This window comes from Alexandromys fortis, unplaced genomic scaffold (genome assembly GCF_014885135.2).
Source record: "Alexandromys fortis isolate MF-2015 unplaced genomic scaffold, M_Fortis_MF-2015_v1.1 scaffold_7, whole genome shotgun sequence".
In the NCBI taxonomy this organism is placed as follows: Eukaryota; Metazoa; Chordata; class Mammalia; order Rodentia; family Cricetidae; genus Alexandromys; species Alexandromys fortis.
In genome coordinates, this window is record NW_026067920.1 from 22,507,672 (window position 1) to 22,535,551 (window position 27,880).

General features: G+C 38.9%; 1 protein-coding gene across 10 annotated transcripts in view; it reads right to left on the minus strand.

The window, feature by feature from the left end:
- Ehbp1 (EH domain binding protein 1) overlaps nt 1-27,880 on the minus strand; it is a 254,819-nt gene that overhangs the window by 130,373 nt on the left and 96,566 nt on the right. For 8 of the 10 annotated variants that reach the window (XR_007591427.1, XM_050140935.1, XM_050140936.1 and 5 more), the window contains exons 6-9: nt 22,631-22,812; nt 19,864-20,003; nt 3,896-4,018; nt 1,014-1,251 (exon numbers count right to left, since the gene is read on the minus strand). Coding sequence is in view for 9 of the 10 variants with exons in the window: in XM_050140935.1 (XP_049996892.1) it covers nt 1,014-1,251; nt 3,896-4,018; nt 19,864-20,003; nt 22,631-22,812 (683 nt within the window). In the remaining variant the exon portion in view is untranslated. The remainder of the gene's footprint in view (nt 1-1,013; nt 1,252-3,895; nt 4,019-19,863; nt 20,004-22,630; nt 22,813-27,880) is intronic. The other 2 variants (XM_050140939.1, XM_050140938.1) reach the window with 1 other exon arrangement.

A 27,880-nucleotide genomic window follows, 5' to 3' on the forward strand; every position in this document is an offset into this window, starting at 1 on the left:
GTTTGGTTGCTGCTCTATAAATGCACTCAGGGTCCTAAGCATTGTCACACGCAATGCCAGGGTGTGATGTGAACAGCTCCCTCTTATCTCCATCCTGAGCTGAGTAAAATGCCAGCTCTGATTACACTCGGCTCATAGTGGTATCTTACTGAGAAATGTTGGCAGTATGCCGTCAAGTGTCTGAACAAGTCTTATCATCTACCATATATAACTCCATGGTTCCCCAACAGAACTGTGAGAGAATTGAAGTAAATGCCTACAATTTTCAATTAAAAACATCTAAACGTCATTTATAATTGAGTTTGGATGAGAAAACAGAATAGGAATTCCAACCAGATCCCATCACCATTCTCCTGTATTTGTCACTTTAGGGAAGACAGATATACACCTTAATGAAAAGTAAGAAACTTCTAAAGACCAGTTGCAAGAGACTGCCCCCTGGACATGGCAAGGGGGCTGGGCCCACAAACTTGCAACAGCACTGTCACCTGCACAAGACCAGCCAGTAGACATTCAACATGGATGGAGGAAAGGTTCACAAGGACCCACCCAGGTCAATGGCAACTCAGGGAGGGAAGGAAGGAGGCAAGTTTAACTTCCCACTGAGACAAGCCCCAAGAGGTTGCCCAAGCCTTAGTGATCAGCCATAGACTCTTGTGTATACAGTCGGCATGAATCAGACTCAGTAGGGTCCCTTTCTTCTTTTGGTTTGTTGTTGGTCTTGAGTGTGTGTGATTATAAAGGAAGAGGACATGAACTTGAGAGAGAATGAAGGGTAAGTGATGTAAACACAGTGTACTCATGTATGAAATACACCCTCCCCCGCCCCCCAAATCTCTATAAAACAGAGACAGGATCTTACTAAAAAAGGATTCTCAAAAGCATTTCTGGAAGCAGGGTGAATTATGCAATGTATATAAACATTGCTGACCACTTGGTTAGACTTCAGAGGGCTTCCTTACGCTACTACATAGCTGAGCTGCGATCAGAGCAAAGGAGACAGGCGTGCTTACTCGTCCAGCTCGTCCTCACTTTTCGAGCTGTCAGCATAGAGGTACTTGCTCATGTCCACGGGTCTCAGGGTTTTCCTTTTTGTGGGCTGCGGTGGAGAGTCCTTGATAATTCCATAGGGCTCGGGCTCATCAAATGGGTTCAAATGCTGTGGAGTCTGCGCACCTTTAAAGGGATCACAGCTGTTATTATAAGAAGGTTCCTCGTGTTTTTTAGTTGATGCTGTTTCAGTGACTGGCTCTATAAAACAACAAGAAAGTCAGGTTAAACTCACACCATATGACAGCCTCTATTTTTAATGTTGTCAAAAATAGGCGTCTTGAATTCATGAATACAAGGCTGAGAGTACAAAGCATTAATGAAATAAGAATATATTGTTGAAGAGCTAAGGAACCCTGAAGCTCAACAAAACATAAATTGCAGGATTTCTGCTTACTTCTTTAGGATGATAACTCTTGAACCCTGCCTCTTCAGACTGCTAATCGCTCATGACAGCCTTAAAAGACTAATCTTGTTTTAAATCACGCATGCATATATGTGTGCACGTGGATTCGTGCACGATAAGGCCAGAGTCACATGTGATTGTGAGTCTCCTGAGATGGGCTATGAAGTGAAGAAGGGTCCTCTGCAAGAGCAGTTCATGCTCTTCGGCTCTGTGTGCTCTCTCCAGCCTTCCTCATGGCAGCGTGCGAAGGGTCTAATACTACTGTGATAGCACAGAAACTTCCAAAGCTTTAAACTACTTGGGAGTGCAGGGTTACTGTTTATCTCACTACAAGAGCTTGCCATCACAAATTAAAGCAGAGAAAATTTGATTTTTAACAGAACATAAAAATGGATTTTTTTTTTTTAAAAGATGATACTTGGTATCTATCCCAGAATACACCATCTTGGTATCAATACATTCCCTCTGGGATGTAAACAACATATACTCATACACTGCTTCTGGAGAGAGCAGGTGGGGGTGAAGACAGGGCCGTGTGCATTCTATCACTGAGCAAGGCCATATTCAGTTCTAACCTCAAACTTTCAGAGCCAATAAACATGAATCTAATGAACAAGAACACCATAGAGAAACCTGAGGGAGGAAGGTCATTGAGCAATAAAGAAACTGCTTGGCTGGCCTCATAGGTTAAAACATTGGTGGGAGGAGTAAATAGAATAGAATTCTGGGTGGAAGAGGAAGTGAGGTCAGACTCTGCTCTGCTTCCGGGGAGACCCGACAGCTCTGCTCTCTGGAGCAGACTCCATGCTCAGCTCTCCCAGGCAGCTCCCACCCAGGATGGACGGAGGCTAGAATCTTCCCGGTAAGCGCACCTTGGGGTGCTTACACACATTACTAGAAATGGGCTAGTCCAGGTGCGAGAATTAGCCTGTAAGGGCTAGAGTTCATGGGCCAAGCAGTTCTTAAATGAATACAGTTTGTGTGTTGTTATTTCGGGCATGAGCTAGCAGGCGGCCGGGGTGCTGGGGACACAGCCCCGCCGCTCCTATTTCAACAGAAACCAAGTTGAAGTACTGCATTAAAAGCATGCTTGGTGGGGCGGGGGATTTAGCTTAATGGTAGGGAGCTTGCCTAGCAAGCACAAAGTCCTGGGTCCAGTCCTCAGTTCTGAAGAGAAAAAGCGTGAGAGGGAGAATTAAATCACGAAGGTAAACACACAAATGTGTTATACTAAGTTCACTTTTAAAACACTCAAATTTTAGTTTGAAAAAAAAATTTGAACACTGTTTTGGTGATAAAAATAGGGGGTTTCTAGAGTAGAGCAGGCCAAAGAATATAGTATATTAAAAGTAATTTAAATTATGCCAGACAATTCTAATAATATAATTAAGTAGAAACCAAAAGTCCGTTATTGAAATTCTGAGAAGTAACTTGAAGGCTCAGTCGTGAGTGCTTGTGTAATCACGAGGGCCTGGGTCTGGATCCCCAGCGTCTACATGGCAGCCTTAATACAGAATTGCTGATGTGTGCAGGGGCTAAGGACTGGAGGTGGGCAGATCCCCGGGACTGTCACTCTAGCCTAAACTCTAAGTTCTAGCTGGGAGAACCCATTTCAGAAAAATAAAGAAAATAAGATCACAAATAAAAACAAGATGGAGGGCTGCAGAGGTCAAGGTCATGTCACTTCACTCCTTCAAGCCTTAGAGATCTAATCTATAGAAAACGGTGCTTGAACTGATTGCCTGAGACTTACTATAAATTTAACATAAGTTATTAATATTTTAAATATGTCATAATCTATAGCTCAAAACAAAATTAAACTTCACTAATTTGGAGTGAAGTGAGAAAGGCCTAGAAGAGAAAGACCACGAAATGACAAGGCCCTGAAGGAGTGGAAGGAGCAGTTCCTGGAGCTGAAACACTGTTTCCATCCAGCTGGTCAAAGAGCAATTGAAAGCAAGTGAAGATTTCATGAGAGCAGTCACCAAGATGTAGACAGTAGTCCATCATCCTTGCGTTTATTCTGAGCAAGGAGTTTAATTAAACAGAGTCTTACTTCTTCAACAGCCCTTATTCAAGCATTAAGAGTTTAAGATGACTTGGTAAGAAAAATGATTTGCTTGTGGGACCCTTTCCCTCATTTCGGGTTGCCTCGTCTAGCCTTGGTATGAGGGTATGAGCCTAGTCTCACTGTAACTTGTTATGCCATGTTCAGCTGACGTCTCTGGGGGTCCCGCTCTTTTCTGATGGGAAATAGAGGAGTGGATCTGGGGTAGAAAGGAGGTGGGGTGAGGGACAGGAAGGAGAGAAGGAAGGAAGAAATGCCGTCTAGATGTACTATATGAGAAAAGAATACATAAATACATACATTTTTAAGAAGAGAAAAAATTGTTTAGGTGGAAAACATTTAAATTGATTTTTTATAAACAGACATGTTACCTTCTGAGTCAGGATCTCCAAATGGATTTAATTCTGTTACATCAGGTTCATCAAATGGATTTGTATTCACAGTGGCCAAGTCCTTTTGTGCATCATCCAAAAAGTTAAGTGTGTTGATAAGTTCTGAAAATAAATGCATGTGTGAAGTTTATCACAGATATAATGAATCATAAGTTTTAGTAATATATTAAAATTCACATTAATAATACCTGCAAATAATAAGACAGTATTTTATAAGTGGCAGCATGCCATTCGAGTATTTTGTAGTACACCAACATTTGAAAATAAACCAGAAGGTACATATTTAATGTGGGAATTACATCAGAAAATGAACTACAGTAAAGAAACGTCCTATGTCAGCCAAATTTGATTTCTGAGTGCTGAACAGACTTGTAAACAGATAGAGATACAAATACTAAGTGTATGTATAATAGTAAGTTCAATAAAGAAGAAACACTATGTGATTAAGAATATTCAGGTGATTAGAATTCAGGTGATTAGAATTCAGGTGATTAGAATTCAGGTGATTAGATGTTGCTAACTAACTTGTTAAGGATGAGGTCTGTTACCTTGTTGTCTGGTGGTGCACTACAAATTACCACAGAGAACATTCAAGAAATTAGACAAGGACAAAGCTGACAGCTCAGCAGACAGTCAGAGCAAAACGAGTCACAGGAAACAGGCAACAGAAGAAGGAGGAGTAAAGCTTTAGACCTTCAGAGGAACTGGCTGATCTAGCTGAAGGCATATGTGCTTGCTTTATGCAGTCATCTGGATCTTCATCTAAGCTGCTCAGAGCATTCAACTGGTTTACAATCTCTGAAAACAGAAGCCAGTCAAGACAAAGGTAAGGTCAGGACACTTCGCTAAAGAGCAGTAGAAGCATGCTGTTACCAAAACCAGACAGGAGATGTAAGGTTAATCAAGAGATACACTCAGAAATGTTACTTTGATGAGCTAGGTAAATAACTAGACATTACTGCAGCCATATTTTACTGTTAACATTTTTATTAGTAGCATAATTACTATGTTAATAAACACAAAACAGTAACAGCAACTAATGTTAGGAAGTCTATACCCGACTTCAGCAGTAACAGTAACAGTAACTAATGTTAGGAAGTCTATACCCGACTTCAGCAGCTCTTAGAAATAATAAACACCTTCAGGGAGTCAGTCACTATTTGTCTTGCAAAATTCTTAATTTAAACCAAAGGTTTTAAGACCATATCTATCTGAATAAAGTACAAAGCCATTCTTCATGTTCTGCTATGCTGAAAATCAGCAAGAAAGGTTCAGATCGGGGAGCAGCTGCTATCTCCTCCTCCTATGAAACTGTTTTTATACAGGAATCATAAGCAAAATACAAAGGCCTCACTAGGGCCAGCTGTTTAGTTCTTAGCATTTCCAAACCTAAGCCTAAGAGAATGAAGAGAAACCAAACAGATCCAGACAAAATGAAGGAAACGGAAATACACAGTAGCATAAATTTACTATCAATACAACTGTTCTTTAGCACTGTTGAAATAGGAGCGGCGGGGCTGCGTCCCCAGCACCCCAGCCGCCTGCTAGCTTATGCCAGAAATAACAACACACAAACTGTATTCATTGAAACACTGCTTGGCACATGTCTATCTAGCCTCTTCTCGCACCTGAACTAGCCCATTTCTAATAATTGTTTGTAGCACCCCAAGGTGCGCTTACCGGGAAGATTCTAGCCTACGTCCATCCTGGGTTGGAGCTGCCTGGGAGAGCGGAGCTTGGCGTCTCTGCTCCAAAGAGCAGAGCTGTCGAGTCTACCCGGGAGAGCTGAGCATGGAGTCTCTGCTCTAGAGAGCAGAACTGTCGGGTCTGACCTCACTTCCTCTTCCTCCCAGAATTCTATTCTGTTTACTCCACCCACCTATGTTCTAACCAATAAAATGGGCCAAACCAGTTTCTTTATTAGCCAATGACCTTCCTCCATCATAGCACTATCTCTAAGGACACAATAAATTTTAATTGAACCAAATCAAAGAATACGTTTGTAATATGATTGCTTTCGCACACTTTTTTTTTTTTTAACAAATATTTGTCAGTCTGTGGCAAGGCTTTTGCTTGGGACAGAAGATTAAAACAGATATGGTATTGTCCCCAGAGAATTTACATCCTACAAAGACACTAATAAAAAACTGAAGCATACTTACTGAGTGACTCTCAGAACGTTAGGCGTTCAGAAATATTAAGAGGCCTATGCACAAAATTCATATAGAAAAACCAATAGGCTTATCAACTTCCGTTATCCAAATGAGAAAATATATTTTGTATCAATAAAACTCCTTTGGATAATAAAACACCAATGCTAATAAAATAAAAATAAATTATTTTTTAAAAACAAAAACTTTATTACATTTATTTATTGGGGGTAGGGTAGATGTCATGGCATGGCTGGTGGAGGTCAGAGGACAACTTGCAGAGGACAACTCTTCTATCATGTGGATCCCTGGAACTAAACACAGACCCTGGGCTTGGCAGCAAGTGCCTTTCCCCACTAACAAATCTCTCAAGCCCGTACTGTGCTAAAAATATCCAAGAAAAAGAACTGAAGACTTATTTTAACTGTGTGTGTGTGTGTGTGTGTGTGTGTGTGTGTGTGTTTGTGTGAGTATGCGTGCACATGCATGTATGCCCAGGTCAATGCAAAAGGCCACAAAGTCCTAAAGACAGTATCAGACCCCCTGGACCTGGAGTTACATGGTTGGGAACCTCCAGATGTGGTTCTGGGGAACCTGGTCACTGGGAAGGGCGTCTGCTCTAAGGCACTGAGCCATCTCTTCAGCCCACTGGGCTAATGACTTTAACTCTTACTCTGGAACTCAGGTAAGGGCAATTCAGTAGGAAAATTTATTTACAAATTCACAAATACATCCTTTCCTGCCCACTAATCATTGTAACATAGTAATTTTTGTAAAAGCATAATGAGTTGGAGGAGTAGCAATGTCAAAGTGTTTACTAGTCATTACTGACTTTTTTATTTATTGCTAGTTGTGTAATTTTTATAATCTTGAGAAATGATGTATTTTTAACTTTGAAAAAACAGCAAGGAGAAACAACTACCGCCAGCAGCTGAACTGTATTAAGCAGTAAGAGAGGCTTTACATATGCCATCAATCAGTCCTCACAAACAGCCCGTGGTGCTACTGCTAATGTGCACTTCATCTACATATTACAACTGTTTACTTGTCTATCTTTCCAAATGCCTGATTACTTGGTTGAAATTTTTAAATAGCGCTCAAAGGCTTACAGTTTTCTTTATATAGCTAGGGCATTTTAAATTATTTTATATTTATAAATCTAATCTCAAAGAGCATAAATCCACCACCAATTAAGCATCTCATAAGAGTGTAGTAAAATACTGAAGAATCATGAGGCTTAATCATTGAATTAAGATATGAATATTGCTCCATGGAGTTTTAGGTACAAAATGGAGTATGTTCAAATTTTATCAAAACGAGTCTCCTGTGAAACTATATTATTTACATCATAACTTTTCTGAACATTTCAAATAGTTCTTCCCCCTAAGCAAACTTTAGTAATATTTAAAAACAATGGTGACCATTGCTTCATTAACAATACAAGCAATTTTTTCTACTGTTTTCACTAATGACAAATTGTCCTTCTAGTAATGGAAAGGTAAACATGATTATCTCTACCAATGTTCTTTATATGTAATATAAATAAATATTAATCCAAACTCTTAAATCTTCAAAGCAGCAAGTTTAATCATGTTTTATTAAATACCTTTACTGCCTGAACTAGTGCTCTCATGTCTGATATTTTAGGGGACAGCGGATGAGTAAGGCATACTGACTGCATGATCAATGTCACAAACACTTAGTGAGACTACAAGGGGCAGTCTAAGGTTAGACCATTTCCTGGAGTTTTCCTTACATTTGAGCTAAAACAAGGCCAAAGATGATGATGATGATGATGATGATGATGATGATGATTATTATTATTGCCTTAAAACAAAAAAGAGGAAACGGAGTACACTCCATGAACATAAAGGGAGGCAAAAGGAACCTGACATATTCGAGGAACTAGAGATGTTTGGGGCTTGTGCCAGGGGTGGAAAGGGTAATATGATGTGGCTGGCGAATGTTCAGTCATGAACGTTACTGTTACTCAACTAAAAACCGTGAACTCTGATCTGAGAGCTGTGGGCAGCCACTGCAAGATGCAAGGTGTACTTTACAAACTGGCTGTGCTTAGGGCGACTGCAGAGAGGAGCCACTTTGCTGGGAACAACCTGTGAAACTTCCCATGAAAACGATCCAACTGGCAGTTGCTACATGGTCTGCAGCCAGAGATACCTAGATTTGTTACATAGTTACCCGTCTGATAACCTCTTTCTTTCTTCCAAATCACCTATAGTTAATTTTTCTTTTTATAATTAGAAAAAGCTAAAAACTGCAGTAAAATTTACAACAAAGAGTTACTGGAATTTTTTTTTTTTAAGGCAAGATGTTCCCAGGAAACCTATCACTCTGGCCCAATACATTTATGCAATAATTTATTACCTATTTTTTTCTTATAGAAGAAAATATTACCTATTAAAGTCTTATTTTTCTGGAAATTTACATATTTAGAGAATATTAACAATGCTATGTAGTAGAACAGAAAAGAATTCTACCCTCCGCTGCTGCTCAAACTGAGCAATAAACTCACAGAGCAAGTACCTGTAATAGTGTGTGGGTCTTCACCTGCTTCACGTGGGTGCAACACAGGGAAATGAGATTAGGGGCAGGCAATCGAAAAAAATGGTTGAATAATTTGTGACTTTTCTTTACTGTTAGAAGTTTAAAAAAAAAGGAATTGAGCAACAGATTATCATACTGAAAAAGGGGAGATTGGAGAGGCTGCATGAAGAGCAGGTGGCTGTTTCTTTTTAAGAACCCCGGGAGGATGAATTAGAGGATAAACAGCCTAGAGCCAGGGGCATACCTGAGAATCTTACATCATCCTCGCTCTTCTTTTAAGTATACTAGATTTAGTAGCAATATATCTTATTTTAAGATTGCCCAAAATAGTAACACTTCAACTTCCTGGCAAAGATGAAGGTCACAAGGATGTCACTTTCCTCAAAGGCTTAAGCCTGTAAATATTTGATTTATGGATACATCTAACAGGTTTAGCGATGCTGTTTTCAATCCCACAGCAAATCATAATGCGGAAGGAAGGCAGAGGCTGTTTCAGGCAGGCAAGCTGCTATTGAACATTTATTATCCTTACATCTTTAATTGCACCCTCTCCAACTGTTCCTCCCAGTGGCTCATATATATGATTAAGTAGCTCCCCCTCAAATAGAAGTCCCTCAACCATTATTCCATGTTTGTGTGGCCAGTCTCTCTTAATCTCAAACAGTAAACCTTAAAAAAACATAGGCATCTGTGATTTTTTTTTTGGTGTGTATGTGTATGTGAGAGAGAGAGACAGAGACAGACAGAGAGAGAGACAGAGAGACCGACAGACAGACACAGAGAGAGAGAGAGAGAGAGAGAGAGAGACAGAGACAGAGACAGAGAGAGAACCTGCCGAAGCCGGAAGTGTGTGTTGAATACCCTGGGACTGGAGTCACAAGTGGTGGTGAACTGCAGCCCAACTTGGGTGCTAGAATCTGAACTTAAGTCCTCTGGAACAGCAAGCAAGTGCTCTTAACTGCAAAGCCATCTCTCCAGTCCCAGAATGTTGTAATTTTTCAAGTATCCTCAACATTCAAGTACCTGTACGTTCCAGCCATCCCCTCCCCACACACGCCTTTATTCATCCCCCTCATAACTGTGCTCTGCGGCTGCACTTGTCTGTGTGTATCTGTGTGTTTTGGGGTTGGGGGTCTCACTATGTAGCTCAGGCCTGCCTTGAATTTGCAGTGATCTTCCTGCCCCAACCTCCTGGATGTTGAGACTGCATGTGTGTGCCACCAAGCCTGACTCTCTCCAATGTAAATTCTAATTGGCAATTCAGGATAACTTTTGGGTTTTACCTGACTTCTCAATAAGCATAAATAATCATTCACACCATGCAAATATTTTTCCCTTTTAGGACACCTATCTTCTTTTTCTCTAATCCTGTGGTGACTTCTGAGATTTGCTCTGCCTCAAACTACTGTAACCCTAGGACACAATCACCAGTTTCATTCTCTCCCCGCTCTCAACCTCCCCTTTTCCTTGGCTTAAGAACAAGCATAAATGAAGATAATTCTCAAATATGTGCTGAGTGCTAGTCACACAATGAACCTAGAGAACACCCTCACATACTTAAAATATAAAAAACAGAATTTTCCGGGCAGTAGTGGCACATGTCTTTAATCCCAGCACTCGGGAGGCAGAAACAGGCGGATCTCTGTGAGTTTGAAGTGAGCCTGGCCTACAGAATGAGTTCCAGGACAGGCTCCAAAGCTACAGAGAAACGCTGTCTCGAAAAAACAAACAAACAAACAAAAATGGAATTCAACAACTGTGGCTATGTTATGTTCATCCGGTATTTCTAACACCTAGCACTGTTTTACTGGAAGTAAGGGTTGCCGTTTCAGGCCTGACTACTCTTTCCTAATCTATGAATTATTCACTCATTTTCTTAATTATCAAGGAAGCTGTTAATTTTACTTAAATTAAATTCTAATTCATTAATTTTTTTATTTCATGGCTATTAGAGATGGTCGTTGAATTCTAATAAGTTTAAATTCCCATAAAGTCGTTGTATATTCAAAATGAACTTAAGGACCTAAATCACCAAATGTCACAGCTTAGCCACACACTAGACTGCAAAGTATTGGCTGTTCATCCTGCAATGACCCGGCTGACTGGGGGTTGGGGGTTCTCAAGATTAATCCTGCTGATCTGTTAATCTGACCTATGGCAACTATGCTATCTTGGTTATTAAATCTCTAGAGTAAAGCTTAAAAGTTGGTGTTATTACCATAATTATTAATCTGCTTTATACCCCTCCCCAGATTTGTGTGTTCTCAGGCTCTTCATATATTTTAAAATAAACTTTTATTTTATATTTAACTTTAGATATTTAAAATATCAAATATTTTAATAAATAAAATACTTCTATAAACAATTTTCTGGGTTTGTTTTAAGCCCTGCTAAGATTATAATTGGCACTGAATTTATGGGTTGATTTAGGGACAACTAGCAATTTTGATTCTCAAATCTACAAATATAAGAGCTAACACTCCATTTATTAAAGCTACTTTTATTACCTTCAATACTGTATTACAGTACTATAAAGGCTTTTAGCATCTTTCACTAATTTATTTCTAAGTAATCCACGGATTTTTTTCCAAACTTCTGTTTAAAATGGAACTATGTTAGTTTTCATGTTTACTGCTTATATATAAAACTACATAGCTGTTTCTATACCAATCTCATATTCTATGTAACATCTCAGTTTTCTAATATAAGGTGACATAGCAGTGAGTGTGAACGTGCTTGCTTCAGTTCCAGGCAAGGGCTAAGGGGTACCTTATCAAAGCGAAGGAACACCAGGCTATTAAGACTTTGCTAAGAATCATGGTGCTCAATTTTGGCAAGTACTCTTTTCTGTATCTGTTAAGATGAATGCGATTCTTTATTTTGTAAATGTGGTTAAACTAACCTTGAATTACTAGAATACACTCTTGAGAACTCATATTGATACTAAGAATAGTGTCGACAAGCTCTTCTCACAATTCCCCATAGATTTCTAGCTTCTTCCATCCCACTTCCATCCCATCCTGTCATGGGGAAGCTAAATGTTATCACTAACACAAGGAAGGCAGAACTGGAGTTCAAGTGCAACGGAACTTTCACTGTTCTAGGAAGGTAACATGCCCACGTTCCAAACAATGTAAAGATACTCCTGCTCTTTCTCTCCTCTTAGAATTTCTAACTCCTTTTTAATTATTTTTTTTAATTGATGGATTTATTTTCAGTTTGGGGGATTGAATATAGGGTCTCATGCTTGCTAAGCTAATTACAGCTTTTCTATCACCAGCCATTGTAACTTCTTTTAAAAGTAGTTGTTCCTTATAAACCCTCTGGTACAAGAACTGGGCTGGAGAGATGGCGTAGCAGTTAAAGGCAAGGCTCACAACTGAATATATAAGAAGTCTGAGTTGCCCCATTTTTCTGTTTCTAGCTTACCTCTCATCATTGATGACCACATAACAGGTTTGGGTTTTTAAATGGACTTTCAAAATATATGGCTGTTTAATTTTTTATGTTACTGACTGCATAGAAATGCTATGATTTTTCATATAAACAACCTGGGTATTGGTGGTAGATGATAAGGAAAAAATAACCAACTTAACAGATGCATTCTCTGACTGGAATCTTTGATTCTAAGGAACCTTTCTAATCAAGGGTGAGAGACCTATGTATCCTTACTCAGAGTCCTGGGAAGTAGGACATTTAATCTCATAAGGCTGAGTCATACCATTATCAATTCTAGTGCTTCAAATCTGTAAGTGGTATCTCCTCTGCGACCATCTGTGCTGTTAAGAGTCTTTTCCCCTGAAGGTAGCCAAGATGTCATTCTCTCTTCCTTCTCCCAAATTAACTTTATCAACTATGGATTAACAAACCCCAGGCAACACTGCTTATGGTAAAAATGACTCCTGCTTGATATGCTGCATATGGATGTAGGACTCGGAACATGCATCTGGTGGAAGACTAAAGCTTTGGGCTTGTATGGATGTGGAGAGGAACTGGGCATATACTTTTGGTGGGCTTTGAAAGGTATAATTACCAAACCACTGAAAAAGCCGCCGGTTCTTGTGCAGCACAAGGAATTTTAGGCAAACAACAACAATGAGAACCTGCTGCTAACTATGTGCATCTTGTCTCTTCGCATTAAGTTGTCACTGGTTGGTAGAGGACAAAGAATGGAACAGAACAACTTACTGTTTCCTATAGACTAACCTTTTACGTCAGCCCAGTGCTAAGTTTCGTCTCTTTAGGCCATGTGAGTCTGAGTTCTAAACAGATGACGACTATCTTTTCAATGAGCATATAAGGAGTCTTTATAATTTCTGAGTTGCCCGCAATACTGCTTTATATAAAATGTTTTAGTTGGTCTGATTTTGTTATGGTTTACTAAATAGGATCTTGTCATTTACATGGGCACTTTTTTCTTCCTGTTTTATGTTTATTTACAAATTTAATTTTATAATTTTGTAATTGATGAGGCTCAGTGGTAGATGACTTTCCTAACATATGAAAGAACTGGAATTTAATCCCTAACTATCATAAAAAGTAATCAAATAAACAAACAACAGAAAGCAAGTGGATAGCAAAACCCAAGTAAGACAGGTTTAACAAAAGAAGAAGATATTCAATGTGAATTACAAAGATGGGCATCTTGTAAATACTGCTTCAAGCAAAGTGAAATTGCTGTGCAGATGCAAACACTGATTATTTTAAATCTGCATATAACTTCTAGTGTTGACTAAACTTTTCATTAAAAAGCTTTGTCTCCACTCCAAGGCCCGTTACTCATACCACAGTTCAGGAATTTTCTACTGTGGTTAAAATTTTCCAGTCCGTCCACTGACATTGCATTTCTATAAACTGTATTGTCACCTACAGTTTCGTAAAGGTTTTTGCTTGAGAGCTAGTCCCAAAATGTTTCCAGCAAGCAGGGGTGCCTGTTCTCAAACAAAACAGGACAAGGATTTTTTGATCAGTCCCGATATAGATGCCATGGATTAACCTTATAGCAAAGATTTTATGTAATTTTAGAAGACACATTTTGTCAATTACTATTGATCCAAAAGTTATTTTCTGTAGGCAATTATCAACTAAATAGATATTCTCTAGATGTCAATTTAAGATATACATAAAATAACTGTTAGCAGTTTATTCCTTCAAAGGTTGTGTATTATATGTGCTATGAAAACTCATGATTGAACCACTGTTTTACATAACTAATATGCAATAATTAAAAACATCTACAAAAAGATGAGGGTGAGCAGAGTCTGTGTGAAATAAGGTGCGAATCAGAAAAGTAACAGCTATTCTCAACAGCTGGGGGACAGTGCCATCATACCCAAGGTAGAAGCAATGGCAGGGGAAACCAGGGGAAGTCCCTTCCCTGGGGCATTGACAGCTGACAAGACAGCATTTCAAAGAACTTCTGCAGCCTCAGCTACACAACCACACACCCTGGTAAAGTAAGACCAGAGGCACAAGACTGTGCACTGAAACCACACAAACAAAATACTGCAAGGCTGAAAAACAAAACCAACAACCTTGAATCAGATCTAAACAGAACTCAGAAAGCTGAAGCCCTCAGGGGACCAACTTTCACAGACTCTGAGCAGTGTGCACAGCATTGGTGAGAGCTGCACAAGACGGCAGGACTCCAGCATAGTTAATCTAATATCTGGTTAGATATTATCTAGCATCTAGATATTAGATAACATTTATAAAATAGACCTCAAACCTAATCTGGAGTGATTTTAAAAATCTTTTAGTAATCAAAACAATTCTGAACAATAGGAATAACACTAGAGGCATAAAATGCCAGATTTTCAAATTATTTTAAACATGTTTTTCAAAATTCAATGCTATAGCATCAAAGTAAACATAATTAATAATAATGATGATGATGATGATGATGATGATTATGGCATTGGAACAGTGTGAAGCCGATGTGAAAATCAACAGAATTAAGTCCCTGATATAAACCCATATATATATATATATGTATACATATATATGTATGTATATACCTGGTTTTTAATAACGATGCTTAAAGCCACACTGAAGGAAAAAAACTGCCTTGTCAATACATACATGGTGTTGGGAAAATGAAATATCTAGAAGAATGAAACTAGATTCTTATCTGTCACGCATTACAAAAATCAACTCCAAATAGAACAAAGGCATAAGTTAAGATCTGACACACCAAAGCTGTTAGAGGAAAAGGTAGAGAAAACAGCTCAAGATCTAGGTGAAAGTGAGGACTTTTAGAATAGGACTCCACTTGCTCAGAGAATAAGGCCAACAACTGATGAGGGAAACCTTGAAATCACAAGCTTTCTGCACAGCAAAGTCACTCAGATGAGATGGCACCCTACAGGATCTAAGACCTTCACCAGTCACACATCTGACAGGAATAACGTCTAGAACATACTCTGCAAAAAAAGAGAAGTAAACATAAAGAAATCAAACAACCCAGTGCAAAAATGGTCTATGGATTGACACAGTGTTCTCAAAAGAAGAAACCCTAATGGCTAATAAATACTTTTAAATGTTTCTAGGGAAATGCAAATCAAAATTACTTTGAGGTTCCATCCAACCCCAGTCAGAATGACTATCATCAAGAAAATCATCACTGATAGATAACAAATGCTGATGAGGATGTGGAGAAGGATGAACCTTTACTGCTAGTGGGAGTGTAAGCTAGCAACCACTATGGAAATCACAGTAGAAAATCCTCAAAGACGTAAAAAAGAGCGACCATATGACAACAGCTGTACCACTCCTGAACCAGCGATCAAAGGATTCTCCACGTTACTGCAGGACATGTGTACACACTCGCTGTCTATTCAATAGCTAGGAACTGCAATCAGTCAACTGATGGATGATGATAAAAGTACAGAACATGTTCATGATAGAGGTTCATCACGCTGTGAAGGAAATGGAAAAATGAGACTTGCGGGAAAATATTACACTAAGTGACATGACCAAAGCACAGAAAGACAAATGCCACCTGCTGGCTCTTATGTGCAGCTCTTTTTAGATTTGTGAGTTCAACTAGGGATACCTGCAGAGGTTAAGAAGTTAAAAAGGAGCAATTAGAGAGCGGATTGGAAGAGGATTTAGAGGGAAGCAACAGCAGAGCATATGTGATGGAATGTAGTGGGGGAATACTGGGGAGTAAAGGTTTATATGGGGAAGGAAGTGAGGGTATAGAGTGGTAAGGGGGTAGCTAAAACAAAGGATATATGTAGAATCCACTATTTAGTAAACTAGTCAAAAATAATAATTTAAACAGGAAAGAAAGAGTTTGAAGAAAGACACCCTGTATGGGTAGATAATGTTACTACCAGAAGCCAAGGTTAATAAACAATAATACTAGTAACGGGGTATGAAATAGTTCCTTCTAAGTTGTTGGTCAAGGAGGTTCCAGAGACCCCCAAAACAATACATACAATTACCACTGCTGCTGGCTGCCCAGCAAAACAAGATGATAATTGTTGAAGCCACATAGGTCACAGGATGTAAAGAAATCAAACAGGAAGTTAGCTGGAACTTCCTCTCCACTGGCTGGCTTTTACAGTCCTAGAAAACATTATGCAGCCACTGGAAGGGAAAAAACTTCACAGTTTTACCCATCTGTGAACTCTGCATGTGTCAACAGCAACCTACCAGGCAAGACACACCTGCTGGTGCAATAAGTGTGTGACTGTGATGGAGAGGTAACCAGTGGCCTTCTGGTTGGATCTGAGGCCTGCTTCACAAGCAGAGCCCACACCTGATGATGTACACTGGTCAAAAGTCTGTGGCTGGGCAGGTCCTAGGTCCTAAAGAGGAACCTACTATTGCTGCCTTCTAAGTGGACTGCCTAAGATAAGTGCTGTCCACAGCCTTGGTAAGAGAAGCTTCTGTCTGCAGTGGACAACAGTTACTGCAGAGACTTCTAACTGGGCAAAGTGCTAAGAATGAGTGACTGTTGAGTTCTCAGTCCTAAAGGGCCAGCTAATCACCTCCTCACTGTTCACAGAACATCATACAAAAGGGAGCAGGAAGACTGGGTTCATCACCATTTTATCATGGATGAGGGAGGGGCTGATAAGACCTTACCTCTCCCCGAGGAACTAACTACAGGCAGTTACTAGTTGAGAGGAGAGGGAGAGCCATATTCCTCAGTCACTCATCCCTTGTTTAAGTAAAGAACCTCTAAGCTGAAAAGAAAAGGAAGTTAAGCGGGAGCAGGAATGAACAGGCGAGAATAATGGAAGAAGTATGAGCAAAGGACATTATACACATGCAGGGTTTTCCCATGGAGACCTCCAAGCAACCCAGGTTATTGTCAAAGCTATTGGTTGCTGTTCACAAACTGAAGTTAACACCCACATAACTCACTGAACATAGAAAAGTCAGCTGGTGGCTATCCAGTCTTCACCCCTCCTGAGTAGATTCATGGTAATAGAAGATACTCTGCACACTACCAGTGGAGAAAGGGAAACACCAATCCAGCTACAAATGCTTGGATCTACCTGTGACCTGCCTACAAGATATGCTGTTGCAATAGTGGCACAAAAGTTGTAGGAATAACCAACCACTATCTAATTGGAATTAAGTTCCACTCCATGAGGTAGAACTCATGGCCAACACTACCTAAGTGGTCAAGAACCTGGGACAAGATAGGCCACAAACCTAGAGAAAAACCAAATACTATTCTTTTGCTAAAGGAATGTAGCAATAAAATGACTGATACCAACATTCTGCTATACTCATAGATGAATATTATCAGAGAAGCTCCCTGTGACAGAGGCTCTGGTAGATGAAAACCAATATAGAGACCTACAACTAGAAATGTACTAGTTGTACTAGACAATTTTCAAATTACCATACAAAAATGATTACATTTCAAAATATTCTCAGGAGCTAGAGAGATGGCTCAGCAGTTAAGAGCACAAGGTCTCTCTCCAGTGAGAGACTTGTCTCCATGAAATTCTTTCTCTCACAGTTCTGAGAACTCTGCAGAAGAGGAGGTGGAAAGACTAAAAGAACCAGAGTGACGGAAACATCAAGGAAGCAAGCAAGGCCTTCTAGACACAACAGGACTGATGTGTATGAATTCAGAGACAGTGACGGCACAGCAGGTACAGGGTCTGCACAAGTCTAAGCCGGATAGGGTCCAAGAACTAAGAGGGGAACTAGACACGGCCCCATCCCTAACCCAGAAGCTGTCTTTAATTGATAGCTGCTCACAAAGGAAAACTTAGTCTTCTCCAATGGAGTCTCACTGGGGATACAAACCACATTTAAGGGAAGGTCCCATGTCCAGCCATAGAGAGCCAATGAACTCAATGGTATTTTTCAAAATTGTTTTTTGTATCTCACAATGCTTTGTCTGAGGTTCCCCCTCTCTGCCCTTAGAGAACTTTTACTTATATATTATGGATTCTGATTTTGTATTTACAGAATTTCTGTGTGCAAATGTCTAGCCTTAGCAACTGTATGTGTTTCTTAACATTTTTCTTTGGCTCTTTTTTCCACCCTCTGTTTGTTAGTTTTGTCCTATTTTGATTTGTTTTTATTTTATCTTATTTTATTTTTTATAATTACTATTCTAGATACCTCTTTGTATTCTAATTAAAGAAAGAACGAGCGTGAATTTAGGTGGATGGGGAGGTAGGCAGGAGCTGTGAGGAGCTAGGGGAAGAAAAAGTGTAATCAGAATATACCATATTGAGAAAAAAAAACTTTTCAATAAAAATAAAGTATTGTGCTGCTGCTGCTGCCATCATTAGGGAATGCAACTGTGTGCTAACATTTATTATGGGGGGGACAGATACTAATGAATAAGTATAATAGCCCAAAGGACATAGAGGGAAGGGACTGGCAAAGAAAATTATATTGCATTTCTTATTAGAGGAGCAATAATATATTCTGTTTAATTTTAATACTAGTAAGATCCACAGGGTCATTCATTTATCTGTCTGGTTTACTCATTTTAAAGTCTATTATTCTAAAATGAAAACAGGATACATAATTTTCAAATTATGCTAACAAAAATGCTTAAATTAAAAGAAAATTCTCAGGGGCTGGAGAGATACCTCAGCAGTTAAAAGCACTGGCTTAAGTTACGAGGACAGGGGTTCAATTCCCAGCACCCACACAGTAACTCATAACCATCGATAATTCTAGTACCAGGGGCTCTAACACCCTCTCCTGGTCTTCACCAACGCAGGCGTGCATGTGGCACACAGATATTACACAGGCAAAACACCCATACACATAAAATAATGTAAAAAATTAAAAATCAGAGAGGCAAAATGAAGGGAGGTAGAGAGAGGAAAATAATAAGAAAAGACCTCATATATATCCATATGTATATATGAATGTATATACACACGTTTATATATATACTAATATAAGTGAAATTAGGTCAGCTCTTGGAATACAGAACTTTTTAAATACTTGTGTATCACTTGGCTATGTGAGTAGACAGGTGGGAGCACGCACATGTGTGGTGTAAGTGTGTGTGCGGTCAAAAGCCAAAGTCTATCTTTCTCAATTCTCTCACTGAGCCCTGATTTGGCCAGGCCAGCAAGCCCCCACAGCCCCTCCTCTTATCCCTCCAGCACTGGATTACAGACAAAGTCTCTGTGCTTCTGGGGACAGAACTCTGGTCACTATGCTGTGTGGCAGGAGCTTTACTGACTGAGTCACTGCCCCAGCTCCGCAAAGAGCTATTAAAAAGCAAACATGGAGCTGGAGTAGCCAAATGATATCTATTAGAGACGTACTTAAAGTAAGAGATGGGCTAAGAATAATACGTGTGACAAGCAAATGGAACATAGTTTACAAATATCAACACTGGACAAAATATCAAGGAAAGAAGTATAAAATTGAGCAAAATGGTACAGATTTGGATGAGATTATAAAACTATGTCTTTCTTTTTTGAACCAAATACTTTAGGACCTAAGTCCTCTATATGAAAAGATAAAAATGTAAATAAGTTAATTTTTAGAAAATTAACAAAAATACATATGTTTAAACAATAAAGAAAAACTTTAGTAAGGTTTTTTGAAACTGAAACAAAGAGACCTGAATTTTATTTGAATTTGAGCAGAAGTAAACAGGTAGAAATATACATACAAAGCACATGTAAAACATACTGTCTTAAATACATCTGAGTTAAGAAAGAAATTAAAACCTAATACACAAATTAGAAAATAAACTTTTAGTTCAATGCTAGTAAAGCCAACCTGTAATTTTTGCTGCCTTTTCCTCTTGGTTCACTCGATTCTCATCATCATCTTCATTATCTTCTTCAAAATCATCTAAATTGCCAATGTCAGCCTGCTTCATACTCATCAAACTAGCCAAACTCTGCATATCTTCGTCCCTATATCAAATTAGTCAAAATACAATACACAGCTTACTAGATGGCATTACTTGAAAAATAATTAGAAAATAAAGATTTAATATGCCTAATCTGCAAATCTTAAATCCAAACATTTCAAAATCTAAAGTACTCTGACGTCCAAGCTTCGCATGCTGATAAAGGTGGCACACGTGGAACACCTCACACATGGCATGTGACAGGCCGCAATCGAGGCTCAGGTGCACGGAAGACACTCTGCACTGAAGACACTGTGTAAAAACTACTTTAGGCCACATAAGAAAGTCTGCATCAAAGTTAAATGGCATTGTGCTTAGACTTGGGTTCCCTCCCTAAGATATCCTTATGTATATGCAAACAACCCGAAATCTAGAAAAAAAACGAAATCTGAAAACTTGCAGAGCTAAGCATTTTGGATAATGGATATAAGATAAAATATTAACATATTCCTTCTTTCTGTAAAATAAGAGTAACACCTTGCATGTTGTATAAGAATATTTTAAATGTAAGAATTTTACAAACCGTATAAATTTCTGAATGATGTATTCACTGCAAAGCAAACAAGACTAAACTGGCTAAGGCTTTAGAAGATAATTGTGCTGGCACCCCACGGAAGACAAAAAGTTCCTGCAGAGAATTCAAGTATAGTTTCTTGAGCATTAAGTCTAGAAACAAAACCTTGGGTAGTCCACAAATGAGATAAATCTTGACTTTAAAATAAAACTTGAACTGGACAGACAGACCAGAGGTTAAGAGCACTGGCTGCCCTTCTGGACAAAACTGGGTTCAATTCCCAGCACTGGGGGCCCACAGTGTCTGTAACTCCAGTTACAAAGGATCCAACGCCCTCTTCTGACCTTCGCAGGTTTCAGGCATGTCCATGGTGCACAGGCATAAATACAGACAAATATATAAACTATATATAACACACATGTAAAATTATATATATAACACATAAAATAACAAAATAAATGTTAAATACTAAAGTGAAACACTTAAATCTTCCAAAAGGAATTAGAACAGGAATTCTGAATAGAAAACCATGAGCCATTTTGGATCTGTGGGCTGGAGAAAATCAAATGGTAAACCCTGCAAACCATGTGTTAAGTTTTCTGTAGAGCCACAGGCCCTAAAGGTAACTACTACAACCAAAAATAAATCATCTAAAGCAAAGTCTAGTCTTTAGAAGAAACACCAGATGAAATCTTTAGCTAATTATGAGTTGGACACCATCTATTTGATAAAATATGAATTTTTATCTCAAACATTTAAAAATATAAGTTTATGAAGTTTATATTAAATATCTTGAGACAACTCACTTATGTTTTCTTCATCTGTTATTTTCACCTTAAAACTCACTGAACACATTTTAAAACGTTATACAACATATTAATTTTCGTTTTGTATACTTCTGCCAAATTCAGGCAGAAAAAATTAAAATACTGCTCTTTTATAATCTTTAATAATTTTATCTTCAGAATATGACATAACTATGTAAACTAAGCCAAATATAGAAATTCTTCACATTTTATTTCACACAGGCTAAGTTAACAAAATGATTTCCTCTTTTTAAACAAATTTCATGACGGTCAACACAAACAAGAAAAGTTGTATTATTCATATGAATGCCTTCCAAATTCTCAGTATCAGTAATAAATGATAAGGATTCATATTAAATTGAGACTCTCAGTTTAAATGCGCTTTTTTTTTTTTTTACCCAGACGGCTACGGATGGTGCTGACGCATTTACTGCTCGGTCTCCTTCCTCTGTTTCCGGTCCTTCACTTGGCTTACACCTCAGGGTGAGAGCCTTCCTTCCCCGTGTCTACAGTCCATTCTCAACCACCTCCCTAACCACACTCACTTGGGAACACAGCTTCTCTCAGCTGACGGCTGCCATCTAGCATGTCACCTGCTGCCTTGGAGATGAGAGCCAAGCATCTCACTTCGAGTGATACACAGAAACCAGCTTATCAGTCAAGCAGACATGACCGATTATGGTAACCACATTCTCCTGGGCTAACTGTGTGCACAACTGTGGTTCAGAATGGCTCATCTTCTCCCTTATCTTTAACAGAGAGTCCCCAGCATGGCATTTTTATCTATTCTGCCCCTTCATATTCTACTTGGACAGGCTCTTGCACTGTAGATACCACATGTACTTGTTCCTGACTTGACAATGCAGCGAGTGCTTATTCAGCACGGAAGAAATGATTTTTGGTTTGGTTTTGTTTTTGAGAAAGGTATTGTGTTGGTTACTTTTTGTCAACTGGACACAAACCAGAGTCACTTTGGAAAAGGGAATCTCAATTAAGAAACTGCCTGCATCAGGCTGGCCAGAAGGCATGTCTGAGGGACATTTTCTTGATTACTGATAGATATGAGAAGAGCCACTGTAGGCGGGGCCACCCCAGGGAGGCAGCCCCGGGTGTGTAAGAAAGTAAGCTGAGAAAACCAAGCCCAATGACCTCTATTCCTCCATGGCTTCCGCTTCAATTCTTGCCTTGAGTTCGTGCCTTGGAATCATCTGAATGATGTTCATCTTATTGCCATTCTACTAAGACAAACGCTGTGCGCTGTGGTATTTTAAAACACGAGATGAAGGAAGTCACTTAATGATAGAAACTTACGTTGCTTTTCCTTCCCGAAGAAAGATACAAGATAATGAAAACTGGAGAGTGGCAGATACAACTTTTTTAGATAATGGCTTAAATTTTAACTTGACATCAGTTTGAGTTGGCATAGGGCTTGCATACTGTTTCATATTAATGCTGCTAGTAGCAAGAGCTTTCCTCCGACCAGAAGGGGATTCCTGTAAGAGAAAAAAAAATAATTATGCAGTTTAGAATTATTTTATAGCTAATAAAAATTAAGAACTTCCTCCACTAAATAATTCTTATAATACAATAATAAAATTGTGATGAACTTTTATATTAAGTAAAGTAGATAAAAAATAAAACAAAAAGAGTTGGCTCAAAAATACTTATACTAGAAGAAAATGTGGGATAAAAGCTCGTAAAGAGCATGTGCAGGGGCTCATACCGCAATCCCAGCACTAGGGTGGGTAGAGGCAAGAGGATCCTGAGTTCACGGCTGGCCCCAACTACATGAGACCCTGCCTCTGGGAAACTAGGAAAGGTTCCAGGTTAGTGTGAGAAATCAATCTGTCGATAACTGCCCTAAATCTTGATTAAATTAATGTAACATGATGGTATTTTCCCGTTAGATCTATAACTTTTTTCTAAGACATTTTGTGATTAATTCTAGTCTTTTCCTTAAGATCACATATGTCAGTAAAGAAACTGTTTTGCAGATCCCACGGCAACACTGCTGACTGATCCCATATCTAAAAAGTCTTTAAAACCGTCAGTGCCCACTCATCAGAACCATACAACAAGAAGCCTGTCTGCTCTTTAAGGCGTTTAATAGTAAGGGTTTAGGAGACTGGTACAAAGAGGGGCATTAGCCATGTGTGAATATCATATAAATTCTGCAGACATATGATAACACATAAGAGAATCTTCCATTGTGTTCTACTGGCAAGAGGCAATTCAGATACAAGACAATCTGTGACAATGTAAACCAGAGGTTATATACATACACTATTTTCTAGGGCTGACATTAGAATTGAAAGTAACATTAAAGCTTAACATTTAAAGAAACCTCAGCCTTGGTAATATTCCCTATTTAAAAAAAAAGGAGTTACTAAACAGACATTCAATTACTCAATTTTCCAACCAAGGCAGGAAATTTTATCATTAACACCTTTATTACTGTTCAATATATCCTGGTTCATCATACGAGAGGTCAATTTGCCTAAAGTAAGACTATTGTACTTGAATCAAAGCATTATAAGACTTTTTTTTTTTTTTAAAAAAAAACCTAACATTTCTTTCTAACAAATAGGTAAAACATAATGTCACCTCCCCAAAGAATGCCTATTTTAGAATGTGGTCTTATCTGTCAGATTATGCACAGCAATATTACACAGAACTATTAGTGCATGTAGATACCTTATGAATGAATTTCAAAAATGCATCAAGCACTTGAGAAGAAGTTAAGCCCTCTCGGAAGAAATACTTAAGAATATGCAAATACCCTCAACTGAATCAAGTTGAACAGATGTGACTGTCCCTAACAATACAAGTGTTCTTTCCCTGGTCGCTACTGTCAATCAAAGGATAAGATTAAGGTCCAAGGTTTTGACAATGTGCAAAATGAAAAGGTACAGTCAGGAATATCAATTCATTACACTGATAGGAACAATAATCTCTTATTGTACCTTTAGAATAGCTAACACCCTCTCCGTCTAATGTGGAATGTAGAGCCCAGGTCGAAAAGCATGCCACACAGACTGTCACGTTAGCGCTCTCAGCGCTTGTTCTGTTCCACAAGATGATGACATTCAGCCTCGACGGAACAATTTAATTTTGTAATCAACTATGAAATTAACATCACTTAGAAATTTTGAAAGCTGTGTTTGAAGACACGCCTTTAAAGACACAGAGTTTTAGTGATATTTTATTTTTAGAGCAAAGGTTATACAGATAAACTTTTCTGAAGTATTTGATACTGAGTGCCTCTGAAACAATGGGTAATAAAGCATACTGAGTTCTAAATGCATTCTGTCACACTGCCTAGCAAACGCTTTCCAACAGTGCTAATTAAGAAGTAAGATAAACAAAACTAACAGAGCTTATACAAAATAAATGCACTCAGTTAGACCTGGAGCCCATTTCTTCACTTCCTAAACTAGTAGACCTACAACTGGGCCCAAGAACAGGCTGATTTTCAGCAAGTTCCACACCATCATTCTCTCCTTTCTCCACCTCTTGATTCCCTTCTCTTGGACTCTCTCCCCACCCTACTAAGACCCCCACCCTCCAGTCAGGTGGTCACGCCCCAGTCAGTCTAAAATCACATTTTAGGATCCCCCGAAGAAGTTCCCATAAAGTTCCCATTAAGCTCTCATTCTCACTTTCACGACTTTTCCGTTGTTACAGAAAGCCTATATATTTCCATTTCTAAGAAATGCAGCTTACTATTGTTAGAAATCAGACAAATTTGGGATAGAATGGGGCATTAGGACTTAGTTCTATAACTATATTTCAGTTTCACTTTCTCACAGTGACAAATGTTTCCGAAAGCTGAACAACAGCAAGTATTGCTAAGAACCATCATTAGTACTGCCGGGGACCATTTCAATGGGCACAGACACTCGGGAACAACTCTGCACTGTCTTCTAAAGTTGAATTCCTACACACATTATGATTGAGCAATTCCATCTAGAAAACTGAAAGCACAGAACAACAATCCAATGAAATTATAGCAGAAAAAGTAAGGGAAAGAAATGGACAGCCAAGCACGAGACATTTAAACTCCCAACAGAGAGGGCCAGAGATCTTTCCATGACACATTATAGTCAAGATGCCAAAACTATGAAACCAAGAAAAAAAATACTAGAAGCTAGAAGAGAAAAATGACAACTCACATCACAATGGCATCAAACCTCTCGAGAGAAATTCCAAAAGCCGGGAAAAAATAGAATGATATATTTAAAATCCCAAGGGTAAGGGCTGTCAACTAAGACTACTACACAGAATTATCTTTTAAAATTAACAGAGAAAGATTTTCGAAATGAGCACCAACTAAAGAAAGTCATGATTTCCAATCTAGCGGTGCAGAAAATACTTAAAGGAATCCTAAACACAGGAGGAAGAAGACCTCTATCACACAAGACCAGGAAAGAATAAACTCAAGAGAGGAATGGATGAAAAATATGAACTGGGAAATAACCCAATCTTGTCCGACTCATAAAACCAGCAAATCCCTCATTTGAATAGGGGAGAGAAAAGAAGCAGAACTTACCAGCACTTCTGGGCTGCTCCTGTTGAATGCTTACAATTAAAAGCCAAGAGCAAATGACTAACTTGCCAACACATCTGAAGGTCCTCGTAAAACAACAAGCCAAACCCAACAACAGGAGATGGAAAGAAAGAAAAAAGAAAGTTTGTGCACAGACAATGGGTGGATGCTTTGTTTTTTTTCGAGTTCTGTTTAACCTTGTTACACCTGGTATCATGAAAGTGATTGTGTATTTCCTTACTAGACATTGGAGATGAAAGACAAAGTTTTAGTCCACAAGAATTTTTCATTCTTTAAGTGATCAGGCCTCCTGACTCTGCTCCTGGACTTATTTTCTCTCATATCCTCTCTCATCTTCTCGGCTCCCTGCCCTGGCCTCCTCATTGTTTCTCAGCCTCACGCTTACAGGAATGTTCTTCTCATAAATACTATATAGCCAGCGCTCCTCGCATTTCAGATCTTCCCTCAAACTTACTTTCCCAGACTGTGCTTTTCTGAGCACCTTACAAAAATTTCAGCTTCTTTCCCAGTAGACATACTGTCTTCCCTATACTTTCCCTCCTTTGCACATACTATTAAACAAGCAAATTTTATTTATATACTTCTTTCTCTCTCTACCCTGTAAGTTCAATGAAGGCAGATATTTTGGTGTTTTTGTTTATTGCTGGTCCTAGTTCAAGAACCACTGCTCAACAAATATCCATTGAGCAAACAAGGGAATCATAATTTTATGACTTTTTATCACAAACACTTTCTGTTCCAGATTTTTCCCCCCACATATCTTTAAGGTACCTACTGTTCATGAAGGCATTCCTCTCCTTAAAAAGAGAAAGAGGGATATAAGGTTTCCTATGGTAGAGTAACTGGCAATCTGTAACCCACTTCCACTTGCAGAGCTAGGCAGATAGGTCACTAACAGGTAGAAGATGTAAAATGAAAAGGATATGATATAAACTGATTCACATAGGTGAGCGGAAGGGAAATGGGAAGCAGTCACCCTGGCCTCCTCATTGTTTCCTGTGTCTCAGTTACGGTCTCACACTTGCTGCTTCCTCCCTTACCAGCAACGTTCCTCTCATAAAAACTATTCAGCTAGCTCTCCCTGGCCTTTCAGAGCATCCCTCAAACTCGGACAACTACAACAAAGCACTTTGCGGAATCAGGAAAATCCATGACTTAACCCTCACACAACTGCTCTCAAACCGGGAGTCACAGACCTGGTTATAGGCTCCTGCCCCTCCGTCCTCTTAATTTAGGACTGTCTCTTCCGCAAGCTTCCACCCCTACCATGAAACTTTCTGCAGTTAACGTGCACCGTGCAACGACTCAGAAGCGTCCTTGGGAAAACCAGTCCCACTGCAGGGCAAGCCCCACTCCCAGGAGTAGTTGGCCAACACTAAATGAAAACAATGGTACTTTTATCAATGTTTTGTTCTGTTTTGCTTTGCTAATTGAGTTTTTTATTGTTTCTTTTTTTTTGGTGAAAGAGGTTGAGAGAAAGCATATGCAAGATGTGAACATAAAGTTAGGTGGGTAAAAAGGTGGAGCAGTAGAAAGGATCTGGGAGAAGCTGGGGGAGGGGAAATAAAATCAAACTGTATGAAAAACTTTATATATTTTTTATTGATTTTATTGAGCTATACATTTTTTTTCTGCTCCCCTCCCTCCCCTTCCACCCTCTCCCATGGACTCCATGCTCCCAATTTACTCAGGAGATCTTATCTTTCTCTACTTCCCATGTAGATTAGATCCATGTTTGTCTCCCTTAGGGTCCTCATTGTTGTCTTGGTTCTCTGGGATTGTGAATTATAGGCTGGTTTCCTTTGCTTTATGTCTAAAAGCCACTTATGAGTAAGTACATATGATGTTTGTCTCTCTGAGTCTGGGTTACCTCACTTAATGTGATATTTTCTAGATTCATCCTTTTGCCTGCAAATTTCAGGATGTCATTGTTTTTTTTCTACTGTGTAGTACTCCATTGTGTAAATGTACCACACTTTCCTTATCCATTTTTC